Below are 16,770 nucleotides of genomic sequence, written 5' to 3'. Positions count from 1 at the left end.
TCCGTTCCAGGTCCCGGTCCTCGACGCGCTTGAGACCGCGTGATCCTGTGCCGTCTTCGAAGAAGACGTTGACGCCTGTGGCGCCGAGGTCGTCGACGAATTCTCTCAAGTCTCCGCCTCCGAGGGGGTCGTCGAACGCTCAGAGCTCTGGCTTAGAGGCCTGTGTCGACGCTGTCGACGCTGGCGGCGCTGCAGCTGACGTCGACACGGATTTGCTAGTTTCTGTCGGTTAGCCCCTAGAAAGGCTCTGGCTAAGGTCAGGCACATCTTTGGTCCCCAGATGTCTTCCTCCCACCGCCTGGAGTACATTTCAGAGGCTGATGAAGGCTCTGATGAAGGCTTGGTTCCGGTTACGGTACCAGATGAGCTTATCTCGGGCCATAGCCAGTTTGATGACCAGAGGCAGTCACTGCATGATGCCAGTGGACTGGACACCTCTCCGGAGGTGGAGTTTTGTAGGCCGGAGCCTGGCACTCATGCCGATTCTTCATATCGGCACCTTATGTCTTGGGTCACCGAGTACTTGGGTTGGTCGGCTCTCCCAGGAGAGTTCGTTCAGGATGATCTCATGGACATCCTTGATCTTGGTCCCCCCACTGACCCGGTATTGCCGTTTCATATGGCTCTGCAGAGAAGGATGGTGACGGCTTGGACTGCTCCGGAGAGTCTCCCGTCAGTAGGCAAGTCTTTGTCGCGAACATACCGTCCAGCCAGTAGCGACCCCTGTTACTTGTCCAGGCACCCCACTCCGGAGAGTTTGGTGGTGCAGGCGGCTACAGCCCCGGCAAAGCAGGCGTCGTATCCTACCATCCCTCCGGATAGGGATGACAAACGTTTTGACGGCTGGGCGAAGGTGTTTTCTTCAGGGGGTATGGGCTTCAGGCGGCCAACTCCATATGTGCCTTGTCTCGTTTCATACACACTCTGTGGACCTGTGTTGCATTAGCGTCTGAACATATTCCCGAAGGGGACGAACGGGATGGTTTCCTTGCTATGCTTCAGGATGGCAAGGATGCCATGTGTGAGGCCGTTCAGTCGGGTTTGGACATGGCAGATTGTGTCAGCTGGTCCATGGCGGCGAGCACCATAATACGCAGGTTTGCGTGGTTGCGGAAGTCTGGGTTCGCTCCTGATGTGCAGTCCCGGCTCCTCAGCATGCCCTTTGACGGTAAACACCTTTTTGGCAGCAAAGCTGACGAGCGCCTTGAGAGGTGGCAGACCTCCAAAGCTGCAGCAAAGTCGTTGGGCGCTGCAGTTCGACAAGCTCCGCCTTTTCGTCCTAGGGGACAGCAATGGAGGGGAGGTTCCTTTTGCTATTACTCGTCCTTCAGTAAAGCAAGAGGTGCTAGCAGTCAGAGGCCACCGTAAGAGTGCCAGAGGTGGAAACGAGGGTACTCGAGGTGCCATGGCCGCTCGGGCAGTTGCCTCTTTGCCCTCAGGCAACGCCGCAGCCGCTACCACTGAGTCATGAGGCCAGGTCACATGGTTCGCCGGTTGGGGGAAGGCTGGCGCAGCATCTTGTAGAGTGGCAAGCCATTACTTCAGATGTGTGGGTTCTGGAGATCATAACCCACGGCTACTGTCTTCCCTTTCGGCAGAGGCCTTCACGACAATCCACCTGGGAACCTCTCTTTGAAGAGTCCGGATCCGCTCTTTGCACAGGAAAGTCAAGTCCTGCTGGAGAAAGGCGCCATAGAACTGGGAACAAGGGATGGTATTCCCCTTATTTTTTGATTTAGAAGAAAGACGGGGGATTGAGACCCATCATGGACTTGAGCGGTTTGAACACACTCCTCAGGAAGGACAAGTTCAAGATGGTTACTCTCTCTCGTCCTTTAGGCCCTTCAACTTCAGGACTGGTTGGTGTCTCTCGACCTCAAGGACGCTTACTTCCATGTGCCGATCCATCCCAAGCACAAGAAGTACCTGAGGTTTGCGGTTGGCGACTCGCACTTTCAGTTTCGGGTCCTGCCGTTCGGACTGACCTCCGCCCGAGGGTTTTCACCAAGCTCATGGTGGTGGTGGCGGCAGCGCATCTCAGGAAAGGGGGATTCACGTCTACCCCTACCTGGACAATTGGTTGATCAGGGGGAGCTCTCCCGAGCAAGTCCTGGATCATCTGTCCGTCACCTGCCACTCCCTTCACAAGCTGGGCTTCTCCCTCAATTTAAAGAAGTCCCATTTGACACCAACACAGCGGCTCCAGTACATCGGGGCAGTGCTCGACACATCCCTGGGGCAGTGTTTTCCTCCCCAGGTGAGGGCTCTTCACATTCAGCAGATGGTGCACAAGTTTCAACTTGCCCAGAATCTCCCAGCATCCGAGTTCTTGAGACTGCTTGGCCTCATGGCACCCTGCATTCTTCTGGTGCCAGAGGCTCGTCTGCGGATGAGATCTTTGCAGTGGGCACTCAAGCTCCAGTGGTCTCAGTCCTCCGGCAGGCTGTCGGACCCTGTTCAGGTGCCGCCCTTGTGTCGCTCAGGACCTTCTGTGGTGATCAAGGGGGGCCCCATTTTGGCTGCCCTGGCCGGAGGTGACGATCGTGAAGGACGCATCCCTCACGGGATGGGGAGCTCATGCCAACGAGTTGACGGTCAGCGGTCGTTGGTCTCCGACGGAGTCCAGACTCCATATCAATCTGTTGGAGCTGAGGGCCGTCAGGCTTGCCCTGAAGGCTTTTCTGCCGACTGTGCGAGGAAAGAGTGTCCTGATTATAACGGACAACACAGTGGCCATGCACTACCTCAACAAAAAGGGGGGTGGGGGGCAGGGTCACTTCCTCTGTGCAGGGAGGCGATGCAGCTCGAGTTCTGGGCCATCCAGCAGGAAGTTTCGATCTCGGCCGTTCATCTGGCCGGAGACGACGAGACTGCGGACGCTCTGAGCAGGCAGAGCACGATCTCTCACGAGTGGGAGCTGGCTCAGGAGATTCTCCTCGAGACCTTCGCCCTTTGGGGGACCTCAAGTGGATCTCTTCGCCTCCAGTGTCAACCGGAAGTGCGAAAGGTTCTGCTTGCGGGAATTTCGTCCAAAAGGAGCCTTAGGAGACGCATTCGTGGTGGAGTGGTCATTCCCACTGCTGTACGCGTTTCCTCCAGTCCCCTTTATCCCGCAAGTACTGCGGAGGTTACGGAGGTTCGGTTCCCGGATGATCCTCATTGCTCCGGCGTGGGCCCGGAGGACATGGTACCCGGACCTTCTCGACTTGTCCATCTGCCCTCCACGTAGTCTTCCCTACCGAGACGATCTGCTCTCGCAAGAGGGGGGGTCAGGTTCTCCATCCAGAGGTCAGATCCCTCAACCTTCACGCTTGGCTTCTGAAAGGTTGAGGTATAAGGATTGGGACCTCCCTGAAGACGTGATGGAGGTGTTGCTCTCGGCCAGGCGGCCGGCAACAAAGTCTCTGTGCCGTTGCCATTGGAGAAAGTTCTGCGACTGATGCAGAGTTAAGAATGTGGATCCTTTTGAATGTGACATTCCCATGGTTCTGTCTTTTTTTGCTTTGCTTGGCCCACAGGGGCTTGCAAGTGGGGACCATTAAAGGTTACCTGGCGGCGCTGTCCATATTTAAGCGCTTGTCTGAAGAATGTTCCTATTTTTTAAGATTCCTTTAATTTCTCAGTATTTGAAAGGGCTCACTAATGTGTTCCCTCCGTCACCTTTTCTGGTGCCCGGTTGGGATTTGAACCTTATGGGTGCTCCGTTTGAGCCTTTGCATTCTTGCCCTTTGAGACTGTTGACTCTGAAAACTGTGTTTTTGGTTGCGGTTACTTCCGCTCGCAGAGTGAGTGAGTTACAGGCACTTTCACCCTTCACTGTGTTTCATAAGGACAGGGTTGTCCTTAGAGTTCGTCCTTCTTTTCTTCCGAAGGTGGTTTCGGAATTTCATTTGAGCCAGAAGGTTGTTCTTCTGGCGTTCTATCCTCCTCCACATCCTGGTAAGGAAGAAGAGAGGCTCCATAGGCTTGATCCTAGGAGAGCGTTGAGCTTTTATATTTTGCGCATGTCCCGGGTCAGAGTGGACGATCAACTTTTCATTGTTTACGCTGGAAAGCGTTTGGGACAAGCTGTGACGAAACAGACTTTGTCTCGTTGGATTATTTTTGCTATCTCCGAGTGTTACCGCTTGGCGGTTAAGGACCCTTCGGCTGGCTTGCGGGCCCGTTCTACCAGGGGAGTGGCTGCGTCTACTGCCCTGCAGAGGGGTGTTCCTATTCGTCAGATCTGTGATGCAGCCACCTGGGCTTCAGTACATACTTTTGTACGGCACTACTCCCTCAATTCCATCCGAGGGCAGGATCTGGCCTTTGGCAAGGCAGTCCTTTATTCCGCAATTTGATTGGGCATGCTAAATTTGTGTTCCAAATTCTTTTCCCACCTCCTTGCTTGGTACTGCTTTGGGAGTCTGTCATAGATGCGGAATATGTCGGAGGACCCAATCCCCTCGAAGAACAAGTTACTTTCTTACCTGGTAACGTTCTTTCGATGGGATGGTCCGACGACATATTCCATATCGCTCCCTCCCTACCTTCCCCGCTGCAGAATTTCTTTTGCGATTGCAGCTTGCGGTCCGCAAGGCCCTGTGTGTCTGACTGGCAGGAAACTGGTGGCACACGTTCTGGGGGGAAAATACTACTACTGAGGCTATGGTCGTCGTGCGTCCTACTTATCACATCGGGTGACGTCGGCCGTCAGAGGAGGTCCTCGGGAATGGCGCATCAACGCCATTGACGCAGGACGCAGACGCCGAAGATTTTCCAAAGCAGCAAAACTGTGGACATTACCTGTCATAGATGTGGAATACGTCGTCGGACCATCCCATCGAAAGAACGTTACCAGGTAAGAAAGTAACTTGTTCATCTGTGGCATTGGGCCGTCGCCCAAGGGATGTTTCTGGTGCCCTTTCATCTGGCAGGGATAAAGAACACCAACGCCGACTCACTCAGCAGGGAGCTGCTCTCGTGCCACGAGTTGGAACTATGTCAGGATCAAGTGGATCGACTCTTCCGACGATGGGGAAAACCCCAGATCGACCTGTTCGCGACGAACTCCAAGTGCCAGAGGGTCACCAGCAGGTTTCCCCAGCCGAGGAGCATGGGCGATGCTTTCTCATTCCCCTGGGTCTGTTTCTATATGCGTTCCCTCCGTTGCCGTTGCTGCTCCGACTCGTCAAACAGCTCAAGAGGTCCCGGTGCAGGATGATCCTAGTCGCACCGGCGTGGCCGAGGCAGATCTGGTTCCTGGACCTTCTGGACTTGTCAGCGTCCCCACCAGTCAAGCTGCCGACGGACGCGGATCTTCTCTCCAGAGAAGGAGGCGCCATACTTCATCACGACCCGGAGTCGTTGAACTTGCAGGCCTGGCTCCTGCAGCACTAGAGTTTGGAGGGTACGATATCCCGGCTGACTGCAGAGAGGTCCTTGCAAAAGCCAGGGCGTCCTCAACTCTCCAGTGCTAAGGACATAAGTGGAAGAGGTTCTCTGTCTGCTGCCGTGCACAGAAGATTAACCCTCTACGGATTAACTCTGCCGTACCTACTGTCGCTGGCCAAGGCTGGACTGGCTCATGCCTTCATCAAGATACATCTGGCTGCGATCTCCCGATACACCAGAACCACAGGACGGGCGTCCTTGTGATCCCATCCCCTCGTGAATGAATTTATGAAGGGACTGTTCAGATCGTTCCCGCCTGTGAAGGCCCTTGCCCCGGCGTGGGAACTCAACGTGGTGCTGACCAGGCTCATGGGGGCGACATTCAAGCCCCTGCATTCGGCACCGTTGAAGTTCCTGTCATGGAAGACTGCGTTTCTTGTGGCCATCACCTCCGCACAGCGAGTGGGAGGGATCCAGGCCCTATCCTGCAAGCCTCCATACTTGACTTTTCACGACACGAGGGTGGTGCTGAGGACGCACCCCTCTTTTATGCCCAAGGTGCCGTCGGACTTCCACCTCAACGAGCCCTTGGTGTTGCCCGTTTTCTTCCCTTCGTCACGGGCCGAGAGGACTTTGCACTCGCTGGATGTGGCTAGAGCGCTGAAGTTCTACGTGGACCGCACGAAGAGTTTTCGGAAGACATCACCACTTTTTGTGAACTTTGGACCTGTGAACCAAGGGAAGGCTCTCTCGAAGGCTTCCATTTCCAGATGGCTCTCCGGCTGCCTCACGCACTGTCATCGGTTGGCAAAACGACCGTTGCCTGGCCGTCCGAGAGCCCATTCGACCAGAGCTATCGCTGCTACCACGGCGTTCTTGTCTGGTGTGCCCCTGCTGGACATCTGCAGGGCTGCTATGTGGAGGTCGACGCACACCTTCACGAGATTCTACTGCGTCGACCGGGATTCCAGAGAGGAGTCCAGGGTCGGCCAAGCGGTGCTGCGCAACCTGTTCGCCTAAGGTGAGCCTGGTGAGGAGGTAAGAACTGCTTAATGTTGAGTTTTGATGTAATGCTTAATCTTGAGCCTTTTTTCCACCTCCCGTTGGTTGTGCATGTGTGTACTGCTATGTATTCATATATTCATGAGCATGTGAATCCATGCCAGACCCATGCTGGAGAACAGTTGTTCCTTCTTCGTCATCTGAGACAGGGGTTATAACCTACACTTCAAGGCATGATTCCCCTAGAAAGTGGGAGGCTTTTAGAGCCCCGATGAGTCTTTAAGAGCGCGGCCCAGACCCCCTTGAAGAAATCTCGTGAGGACCATGTCCCAGCTCATTCTAAAAGTGACAGAGGGCAGTCAAAGACCAAACGGTCAAAATCTGATGAAAAATAGTCCAGGGTGTCCTCGAGGGGAAACCTCTCCGATACCTCATTCAAAAAGTAAATCGCGCCTACCAGTGCATAAACTGGAGGCAACACCTGACAAAATGGCGGCAAGTGCCCAACCGCCATTAAAGACGGTGTAGAAGGTTCCCTTGACGCCTCTGTTGAAGGCCTACTCGACGCCAATATCAAAGGCGGCGACAGTTCACACATCAACAGTTTAATCGGGGGCTCTATCGACTGTATCAAAGCCAGCGTCAATGCCATCAACGCCTTTGTCGAAGTCGACTCTTAATTCCGGCACCCAAATTGAGGACTTTGTCGAAGCAAAGGTTTATGCTCATTGAATCACCAAGTAGAAGATTTCATTTCGAGTCCAGACTGGATTTTTTCAGATCTATGTCTTCCATTTTTGTAGAGCAATCCTCTGAAGAGGACCGCTCTCCTCCTGGTGTTAGATTTGGGACAAAAGATGTTCCTGAGGAGTTACTTGATCCTCACTCTAAGCTGGCTTACCTGTATGAGTGTATACAGACAGCAAGTGGTCTGGACACGTCTCCTGAGTTGGATTTCGAAAGACCTGACCCTGCTGATCATGCAGACTCGGGATATAGAAGACTTTTGAATAAGGTGACAGAATTTATGGGGTGGAACAGAAGTTCCCTCTAGTTACCAGCAGGATGACTTGACGGACATTCTCTCGGAGGGTCCTCAAAAGGATCCTGTCCTTCCCTTTCACATAGCTCTGCGAAAGAAGGTGATGGCTGCATGGGAAGCCCCTGAATTGGGGCCTGTGGTAAATAGAAAATTCACCAGCAAATACAGGCCCTCTTCTTCTGATCCTGTATACTTGACAACATATCTGTCACCTGAAAGTTTAGTTGTCCAAGCAGCCACATCCACTAGACAGTCATAACCTACAATTCCCCCAGATGGGGATGACAAAAAGATATTTATACATGGTCTCGCAAGATTTTCTCTTCGGGAAGCATGGCCTTAAAATCAACGAATGTGACTTGCACCCTTGCAAGATCCACATACACCGGTGGCTGAACATATTCCTGAGGCCGAGGAGCGAGAAGGCTTTCTTGCGATTGTGAAAGATGGAAAGGAGGCTATGAGGGAATGCCTTCAATTAGGACTGGACACTGCTGGCAGCATCAGTAGGTCCATGGCATCTAGCACAGTGCTACGCAGAGTTGCGTGGATGAGGAAGTTGGGCTTCGCACCGGACGTGCAGGCCAGGCTACTTAATATGCCATTTGACGGCTTCAGGTTGTTCGGCAGCAAGGCAGACGAAAATTTAGAAAAGCTGCAGACCTCAAAAGCGGCAGGTACATCTCTTAGCGCTTCTACAAGACCACCTCAACAACGCTCCTACTCAGGCTCATCTTCCTGGAGGGGGTCGTCCCTTTCGATTATACTCCTCATTTGGGAGAGGGAAGGGACAGGCTAGTGAAAGAGGATAGCAAAGGAAAGTTCCTTGTGGTGGAAGAGGAAAGAGTGCTAGATCAGCCCCAGCAGCGGCAACTGTCCCCTCGGCTGCTTCTGCAGCTGCTGCAAAGCCACTCTGAGGTCTTGACCGACAAGACCCCGGTGGGAGGCAGGATCTCTCAGCATCTGAACGAATGGTGGGGCATTACTTCAGATGCGTGGGCACTGGAAACAGTAGCCCAAGGTTACTGCCTTCCTTTTCAGAAAAGACTGCCGGATCATCCACCGGGATGCAGCTCTGCCAAAATTCCAGATCCGCTCCTGTTGCAGGAAATTTTAACCCTGCTAGAGAAAGGTGCAATAGAGCATGTACCTGTAGCGGAAAGTAACAAGGGTTGGTACTCCCCATACTTTCGCATACCGAAAAAAGACTGAGGATTGAGACCCATCTTGGACTTGAGAAACTTGAACAAGTTCCTCAGGAAGGACAAGTTCAAGATGGTCACACTTTCTCAGATCCTTCAGGCTCTTCAACTCCAAGACTGGTTGGTATCATTGGACCTTCAGAATGCTTACTTTCATTTGCTGATCCATCTCAAGCACAGGAAGTACCCAAGGTTCGCGATTGGCAATTCTCACCATCAGTTTTCAGTCGTTACATTCGGGTTGACCTGCGCCCGAGGGTCTTCACCAAGCTGATGGCGGTAGTGGCAGCGAGTCCCAGGAGAGGAGGGATTCATGACTACCCTTACCTGGACGATTGGTTAATCAAGGCATGTTCACCTGAAAAAGCCTAGGAACATCTGAGTTTGAGTTACGCATACATTGTGGCTTCTCGGCCATGAGGATACAGTTCAAAGCTCAGACATCAGGGCCTTCTGCCAAAGCTTCTCCAATAACAGTCTCTTACTGCAGGGGTTCTGTCGTAACAAAGTCTCAAAGTTCCATTCCTATTGGGATTTTCACATGCACAAGTTCTCGCTCTTCAATGTTCATCATGGGTCTCCCTCTTCAGGCTGAGACCCCCTTTTGTCACAATATTAACAATTGGTCTCCCCATTCTGGATCGGACCATGGATCTCCCCGGTTCGGGCTCGGATCCTTTTGATATCAAAATCCAAGACTTTGGAATGGGCGATGGATTTTGCTTAAACAGTCACAGGACCACTTTGATTAACTTCACACAATTATTCTCATCAATCTTCTACTTTTGTTTCTCTTGGCGGGATACCTTTGACTTTCGATTGAGCACATCCACGGTGCTGGACCATTCTGACAATGGTATTGTATCTTTCCTTCTTAAGTTCAAACATTCATCAGCAGTTTAGCTTTACTCACATCTTTCATCTCACACGTTTATCAGTTTGTTCCAGCGCTCGTTATTCAACATTGCCGCTTGCAACCTTAACTTCGGTTTGCATCGATCTCCCCAACTCACCATCTCTGTTGCTCTTTCTGGTGGTTCATTGTTCTTGGAGCCAAGGACGATACCACCACCACCACGGCGGCGGCGGCGGCTGCTGCTGCTCCTCCTCCCTGCCTTGGTCGGTCACGCGGGAGGGCCTTCTGTATCTCCGCCACACGTAATCTGGTTCCCTGGCCTTTTGCTTTCTTGAAAGCAATTGCATCTGGCAGAAAAGGTCAAGGATCATTTGCCTTGGTTTGCCGTCGTTCTCCCTTCTTTCAGATGCTGACTTGAAACTGCTGTACCTTTGTGTGCTTTGCCTCGCTCCAAGTGTGCTTTCGTGCTCCGCCTTTTATTTCGTGTGGGGAAGTCTCTAATGGAAGTCGGGTGTGAGTGATTGTCAGTAATTGTCTGACCACAGTAGCGGGATATGTCAGAGGCACTGCTCGGGTGTGAGTCTCTACCAGAGCGGGCTGTCCGTGTGAAAGTGCTGGGTAAGGTGTAGGGGATAAGGTTCCCACGTATCTTACCTGGTAGGATGGGTTAAAGGTGTCCCACTCCCTGAAGCCCTTCACCCAGGTGATCCTCCCGCATTAGTACACCCCCAGTGTCTGGATCCAAAGGCGATGGCCGTGCCCTGGCCGCCTGAGAGAGAGAGATCCACAGGGTCTAGCGGGTGAGACACCTTCTGGTTTCTCACATTTCATAGTGAAACACTTGTCTACATAACAATTATCATAAACATCAGATGTCAAATATGTTTTAGAGGAGTTATGTACCTGTGATGAATGAATAACGTTCTGTTCGATATGGTTAATAGACGTGCTAAAAAGACTTGTGGCAACAGTGGATTTCTTCCCGTTTTGATAAAGCTTTAGCACAAACCTACACTTTCACCTTTTTAGGTTTTACTATAAAGGTCCGTTCCCATGCATGTCACTGGCAGGCCCAGCTATATAAAGGGTTTCTTTCTTTACCATCGCTTTTATTAACTTTCCAGTTACTGCTTTAAGTCAAGACACAGCAGACGCACACTGCCGTCCACACACACTCGCAGATCTTCCCCAACTGACACATGCATGGAATTCTCATTAAACACTCCACATTCTTTGATCTGCCCGTGCACAACGCACACCAACATTCCATCTCACTCGGATAGACTAGCAGGACAGGGGAAAGACAGGAGACAACACATCTCCTTCCCTTTTATGCCTGCCACACACTTCTATTATAATTATTTGTTTTAGGTCAATATTTTAAATTCCATGTTAACAAAGCCCAGAGCGTTTGGCGTGGTCAGAGCCAGCGTTGCAGCTTCTGGGATTTTTCTAGTTTCAGTTCTGTGAAAACTGCCGTTTTTTCCGGAATGTTTTCAAAACCTCCATGCTTGAGCCTACCTTCCACCCCAAAGGCCGCCTAAATGTCCACCTGGGGCTGTGGCTCTGCTGATGCTAGAGAAACCACTACCACAAAGCAACTGACAGGCTTTGTATTGGGCAGCAACAGTGTTGCGGGTCTACCTCTACAGTATCTTTCAGTAGCAGTACTTGTGTGTGTAGTAAACCTCAGATGGTATCAAGATTTTCCTTATGTAGTTTTATCGCTAAACAAAGAAGTAGTTAAACTTGAAATATACTGTCTTGCAAGTCATAAATAGCAACGTTTTAAGAATACTCACTCTTGTTTAGCATTTTTGTATATTCTCATAGAGAGATGAGCATTTAAAATAACAGTCCAATACTATACAGTTCATAATATTAGCAATAAAGTAGTTGTATATAGTTCTTGCACCCTGCTTTTCTCTTATCCACTTTTAAAATGTCCAATCAACCTACATCCGATGAGCAATGTTTGCATAGCCATTGTGGCACAGTAAAACTTAGTCGTACTCTCAATCGAGATGCTGTCCTGATTGGTGGGCCAGGGACAGATGAGGTTATACGTACCAAGCCTTGAACAACCCATTAAATGGAAAAGGGGGGAAAGGGTTAAAAACCATCAAATGCCCATGGCTTTTAAGGTCAGTGAACTAAGAACGACCTAAAAGCAGTCTAAAGCCATGTATTATTTTACTCCCCGATTTCTCCCCCTCTCCCCCCCACTGCCTCGAAGGATTCCTCTCTTCCTTCCTCTCAGCTCTGATGGTTCCACTTATCCTGGGGGAAAAATGAGGGCCAGCACTGACTTGGGCATGATACCGAAACGCTGTTTCACCGGCTCAGAGGTAGCTCAAAGGCGTAATTAACAAAAATACATCATGATTCTTAACCGTCTAACCATGGAAACATATTTTGCAAAAATTGGCAAAATGCCTTAATTTAAATTAAAAAATACAGAAATATTGAATTAGTAAAAATTGCGGGTTTGGCAACTTTTTTAGGCTCGTGAGCAGATTTACTGTAGCATGGGGAAGAATTTTTAAAGTGGTTCACTTCCTAACAAAGCAGTTGAGCTCTTTAATTTAGTTTTGCCTCTAAACTATTGAAGCAAGGTTTAAAAATAGGCACAGTGCCATATTTTAGGCCTATAGAGTTGGCTGTGGTCCATACATTGAATTAGCTCCTTGCTTTTTCTTACCCATGCAGTCCAGCTGGTGAATCGGCAAAGTCCTCCAAACTATGCCCCATCTGACTTGTACAAGAACCTGGCCTCCGGCTACTGCTGTAACCTTTACATGCCTGCTGTTTGTATCAGACGGTTATGTAGGGTGTAAGTCCTCCACCTGCTGTCGTATGGACCCTTGTTTCTTTGCCAGCTGATGCGCACTAGTGGATGAAATGAATTTGATCACTAGGTTCAATCTGCTGCACTTGATTGTGAGGTCTTTGTCATATTTTGTCACATTGTAATGGCAATTTGTGAACGGTTTACATTACACAGGTTTTCTATCTTGGAACCCCTGCCAAGGAACAGTTCTGTCCCACTGCCAGCTGCTATCAACTGTCCTTCAACAGTTACATCTCGCAATGAGTTTCGTGGCCCTTTGCATAAGATGGGATTTAGCAAAATGGATTCACGTGTTTTCATCGCTGCAATTTTCGCTACGGTGGTTATCACCATGGTCTTATCACTCTGGCTGTTTTTGGCGATTTAAAATAAATACAAAAATCAGCAAAAACGGCCGGGGTCATAAAACCACGGTGAAAACAGCCATGTCAAAAATTGGCAGGATGAAAACATGGTAACAAGACGATATGCTTTCTGTGGCACTTTAGTTTATGATGACATATGCAACCGATCATTGTCTGCAACCAATGAACACCTTCGTTTGACTGACCTTCACGAGTAAGCTTTTATTCCTTTCATGCTGTCAGATTTTCAGGATGGTAGGTTTTCAAAATTCATGTTTACATTGAAAAGTGAGTATTATTTAACTAAACTGCTGCCCTTGCTGCAACTTTCAAGAATGTTCTCTGTGAGCAAATGTAAATAAGGTTGTGCAACGAGTCCTTTCAAAATAGCAAATAACCTTGTTATGCTTTTGAATTGTGCATTCTGTTTCGAAAAAAATGAGGATAGCTGATGAAGTATCAATGCTTTCCCACAGAATGAAGTGTAATCAACACAAGAAAGAAATGAACCATATTGTAGGCCTTCAAGTTCTTTATTTAAAATGTAACCGTGCTTTTCTGGCTTTATCAGCACTTGCCATGTCACTCAGTGGACATGTTTTTCTTTCAACCAACATTTGATGCAATTGAAAAAGGGTTTAATAATGCTTTTGTGTATGTTACTTGTATTTGCATGTAATATGTCAAAAGCCAATAGTTGTGAACTCCTTTGAGCATGCATTTCTCTATTTGCTAATGCTTGTCGGAGTTAGTGAGCTCACATTTCACATACAGTTCCAGAGCTAGCAGATGTTTACCTCAGAACCTATCCAAGAACTAGAGGTCTTAATCAGCATCTCTTTTACAAGGAGCATACGAGTAATTGATGAATGAATGAATGAATGAATGGATGGCACTCAGCTCGGGATCTCCAGCCTTCAATATAGGGTAGAATGGGCACTCTCATTGGAGCCTTCACTTAATCGGCAATGGAGGAATTCAGATTACAGAAGAGTCTCCATGCAAGTTTACCCTGCGTGTTTGTAGCCTGAGCTGTCCACCTTAACAGTTTCTTAGATAGATCTTCTCCTACCTTTTGTGCTTTGGTTTCAAGGATGGAAATATTTCTGACTCGTTTGCAAGTCATGTTCTGTGTTTACAAGTTGATGATATCTATTAAAGCCATAATTTCATACTTTCTTTTATTCACCAGGCTACAGGACTGGCTGGAGTTTTTCTGCCCCTCTCTCTTCTCAGCAACGGGTAGAGCAACCTTCAAGACTGGCTTACTTTTCGCCTGGTTGTCTGAAAGCAAACACCGGAGGGAAATATGGGTGAGCAGGTCTCAGCTCGGGTAAGATACCTGCATTAACATGGCAATCTTTTCCACTGAAACAAATGATCCACCATTAATTCATTCGTTTGTTTATTGTTGATTTAAAAAAATATATTTTTATGTTATTGATTTGTAAAGCGCTTCCTGTGAATGTAGCAGATTTGTAGGGGGGGTGAGGTAAGGAGAGGCTCTTGAACCGTTACTGCTTGTGAGAGTTCCACAGTTTGTAAGTGCAAAAAGAGTAAAGAGGAAGGAGTAAGTGCTACAACCAAGTAGTAATTATGGCCAACAGAAATTTGCAATTGCTTAAGTTCATGCATCATTAGACCCAGAAATTAATCTCCTGGATAGGAGGCCAGCACATCACCAGAATTCATGAAACACTGCCAGAATGGGAAAAACTGAAAAGAAAAACCTTATGTCTCCACAGACCTCTGCCATTCATACCTCTTCCCATGGGGGCTCCTCATGTTATGTTAATAAACTTACAAAGTGCTCATAGGCTCAAATTAATCTTGCAGCTGGAAACATACACTGAAGGCTAGCTGATAATTTGACCTAGAAAAGTAAAGGTCTCAACGGCCTTCTGAAGTCCAGATGATTCTGAGTGTCTCTCAGGGCAAGCAGCACCTCATTCCATAGCTTAGTAGCTGAAATCGAAAAGGCTCGGCCTCGCGCTCTTGCAAGACGAAACCTAGCAACTACAACTAAACGTGCATCTCCATAACAAAGAGACTGACTGGGATTATAAGGAGCAAATGTTTTGCAGAGATCTGCCCCTGCTGATAAGTCAGATGAACAATGCCTAGGGCCTTAAAACTCCACTCGCCTGTGCAACGGTAGCCAGTGAAGAGACTGGAAACCCGGAGAAATGTGAATTCTATGAGGTGAGTTGGTAGCCTCCCGAGCAGCCAAGTTCTGCAACACCTGTAATTGATGAGTAAGCCCAACAGGCAGAGCCAGAAACACGGGCCTTGCAATAATCTAATCTGCTAAGGACTAATGAGGCCACACCAAGAGGATTCAGATGACTAGGCAGAAATGGTAAAATGTCACGCAGTATCCTCAAATGGAAGTGACCAGCCTTGCAGATTGCGCCAACTTGGGTGGCCATAGAAAGAGTGAAGATGGAATGACCCCTACATTTCGCACAGCCGTCACTAAAGCAGGAAATTCACCAAGTGCGGAGGGCCATAAAGAAGGAATCCAAAGAGTGGGATTAGGGGGGATGGGAGGAGCACCACCAGAATCTCCATCTTGTCCCCGTTCAGTTTCAGCCAATTGCTGTTCCTCCACACCTCCCACAGGCGCCGGTATAAACAGGACACCTCAGCCCTGGCAAGATCAAGTAGAACCAGGATTTGGGCGTCATCGGCATAAGAGTAGTAACGGAGGTCGAAGGAGCGGACAAGACAGACAAGAGGCTGGATATAGATGTTAAACAGCAAAGAGGATAGCGCAGACCCCTGCAGAACACAGCAGGTCAACGGGTAAGAAGGTGGAAGGGAGGAAGAGAAAGAGATTGGCCCCTATCCACCAGTAAGGGGGCAAACCAGACGAGGATGGGCCAGGAGAGGCCCAGCGAGACAGCAGGATAAGAGTAGTTGAACATGTTGAAGGCTGCTGAAAGAACGAACATAATCGGGGCACCCACTCCTCCGCCATCCACCAACCTGGCCATGTCCACAACAGACACCAGGACACTCTCTGTACCACCTCCCAGCCGAAAAACTGACTGGAAGGGATCAAGGAACTGAGAAGATGCCAAAAAAAGAGGGGATACCAAAGGTGCCAACAGTTTCATAAAAGGCAAAAGAGAGATTGGTCGATAGAGCAAACAGACGGGTCCAGTGATGGCTTCTTTAAAAGCAGGTTTGCAATGGCCTGCATGAGTTCAGTTGGAATATAGCCAGATTGACCAGAAAGATTAATGGCTTGGTCTACCCAGGTAATCATACCCATCTTCTGCCTACACCGTGTGTGGTTGGTGTCACCTCTCCAGCGCTCCTTTGATTACCATTTAGTTTTACACTATATGAATTCCTCAACACACATGGCGCTGGCCTGGTGGAAGAGAGCTCTTGACTGTTAGTGGTACGCAAGATGAACAAACGTCATACCGGCGAAACCATCTGGGCCCCTCCACCCCCATCCCAGACCCTGTCTGTCAGTCCCTTTTCTGCACCAGTGGGACAGGAAGCCTACCGGCATGTAGCAACATTTTTGATTTGCGCTTTTCTGGGTTTTCCTTCCAGTAACTCATGTTGGTGTGTGCCCTGGTTTATGCCATGGGAATTTCGGTTTTCATCCTATCAGAGCTTCGAGTGGCAGGTTCCAGGAGTGGATAGGACCAAAGTGCTGCTGAGATGACTTCAAGGGGTGGGTCGGGAGATGGCCTGTTTACATCTTACCTCTAGGAGGTCAATATACTTAAGTAATTGCAGAGAACAGGTTACCCTTTAAGGTACTGTGCCTTTTTGGGGGTAACAGCCTCTGGGAGGTATCTTCTTGTTTCTCACTTTACTGGGAGTGCCTCTCCAGTGTGATTCCCTACTCTCTCCTTTACCTCTTCTCACAATGTTTCCTGTTCTGGTACTAAGAGGGTCTTTCCTTTGGTGTTGCCCTCTTGGGGGGCCAAAATGGAGGGTCTACACCATTGGGGCTGAAAACCAGAGTTTCACCCGAGGTTCCCTATGAAGTGTCAAAGAAGGTCCAGGTAACCAGCTTTGTTTTACATTTGCCTCTTTCTTGCTTTTAGATATGCAGCGCATCACCCTGCTCTCAG

General features: G+C 49.2%; 1 protein-coding gene across 9 annotated transcripts in view; it reads left to right on the top strand.

The window, feature by feature from the left end:
* Nucleotides 1–16,770, top strand: part of LOC138452992 (zinc finger protein 383-like) — a 700,934-nt gene that overhangs the window by 141,092 nt on the left and 543,072 nt on the right. For all 9 annotated transcript variants that reach the window (XM_069605389.1, XM_069605385.1, XM_069605380.1 and 6 more), the window contains exon 2: nucleotides 13,863–14,003. In XM_069605389.1, the coding sequence (XP_069461490.1) occupies nucleotides 13,980–14,003 (24 nt within the window). In that variant the 5' untranslated portion in view covers nucleotides 13,863–13,979. The remainder of the gene's footprint in view (nucleotides 1–13,862; nucleotides 14,004–16,770) is intronic.

Source organism: Ambystoma mexicanum, chromosome 4p (assembly GCF_040938575.1).
Source record: "Ambystoma mexicanum isolate Mex_15411 chromosome 4p, UKY_AmexF1_1, whole genome shotgun sequence".
Classification (NCBI taxonomy): Eukaryota; Metazoa; Chordata; class Amphibia; order Caudata; family Ambystomatidae; genus Ambystoma; species Ambystoma mexicanum.
This window is presented reverse-complemented; position numbering and strand designations above follow the sequence as displayed.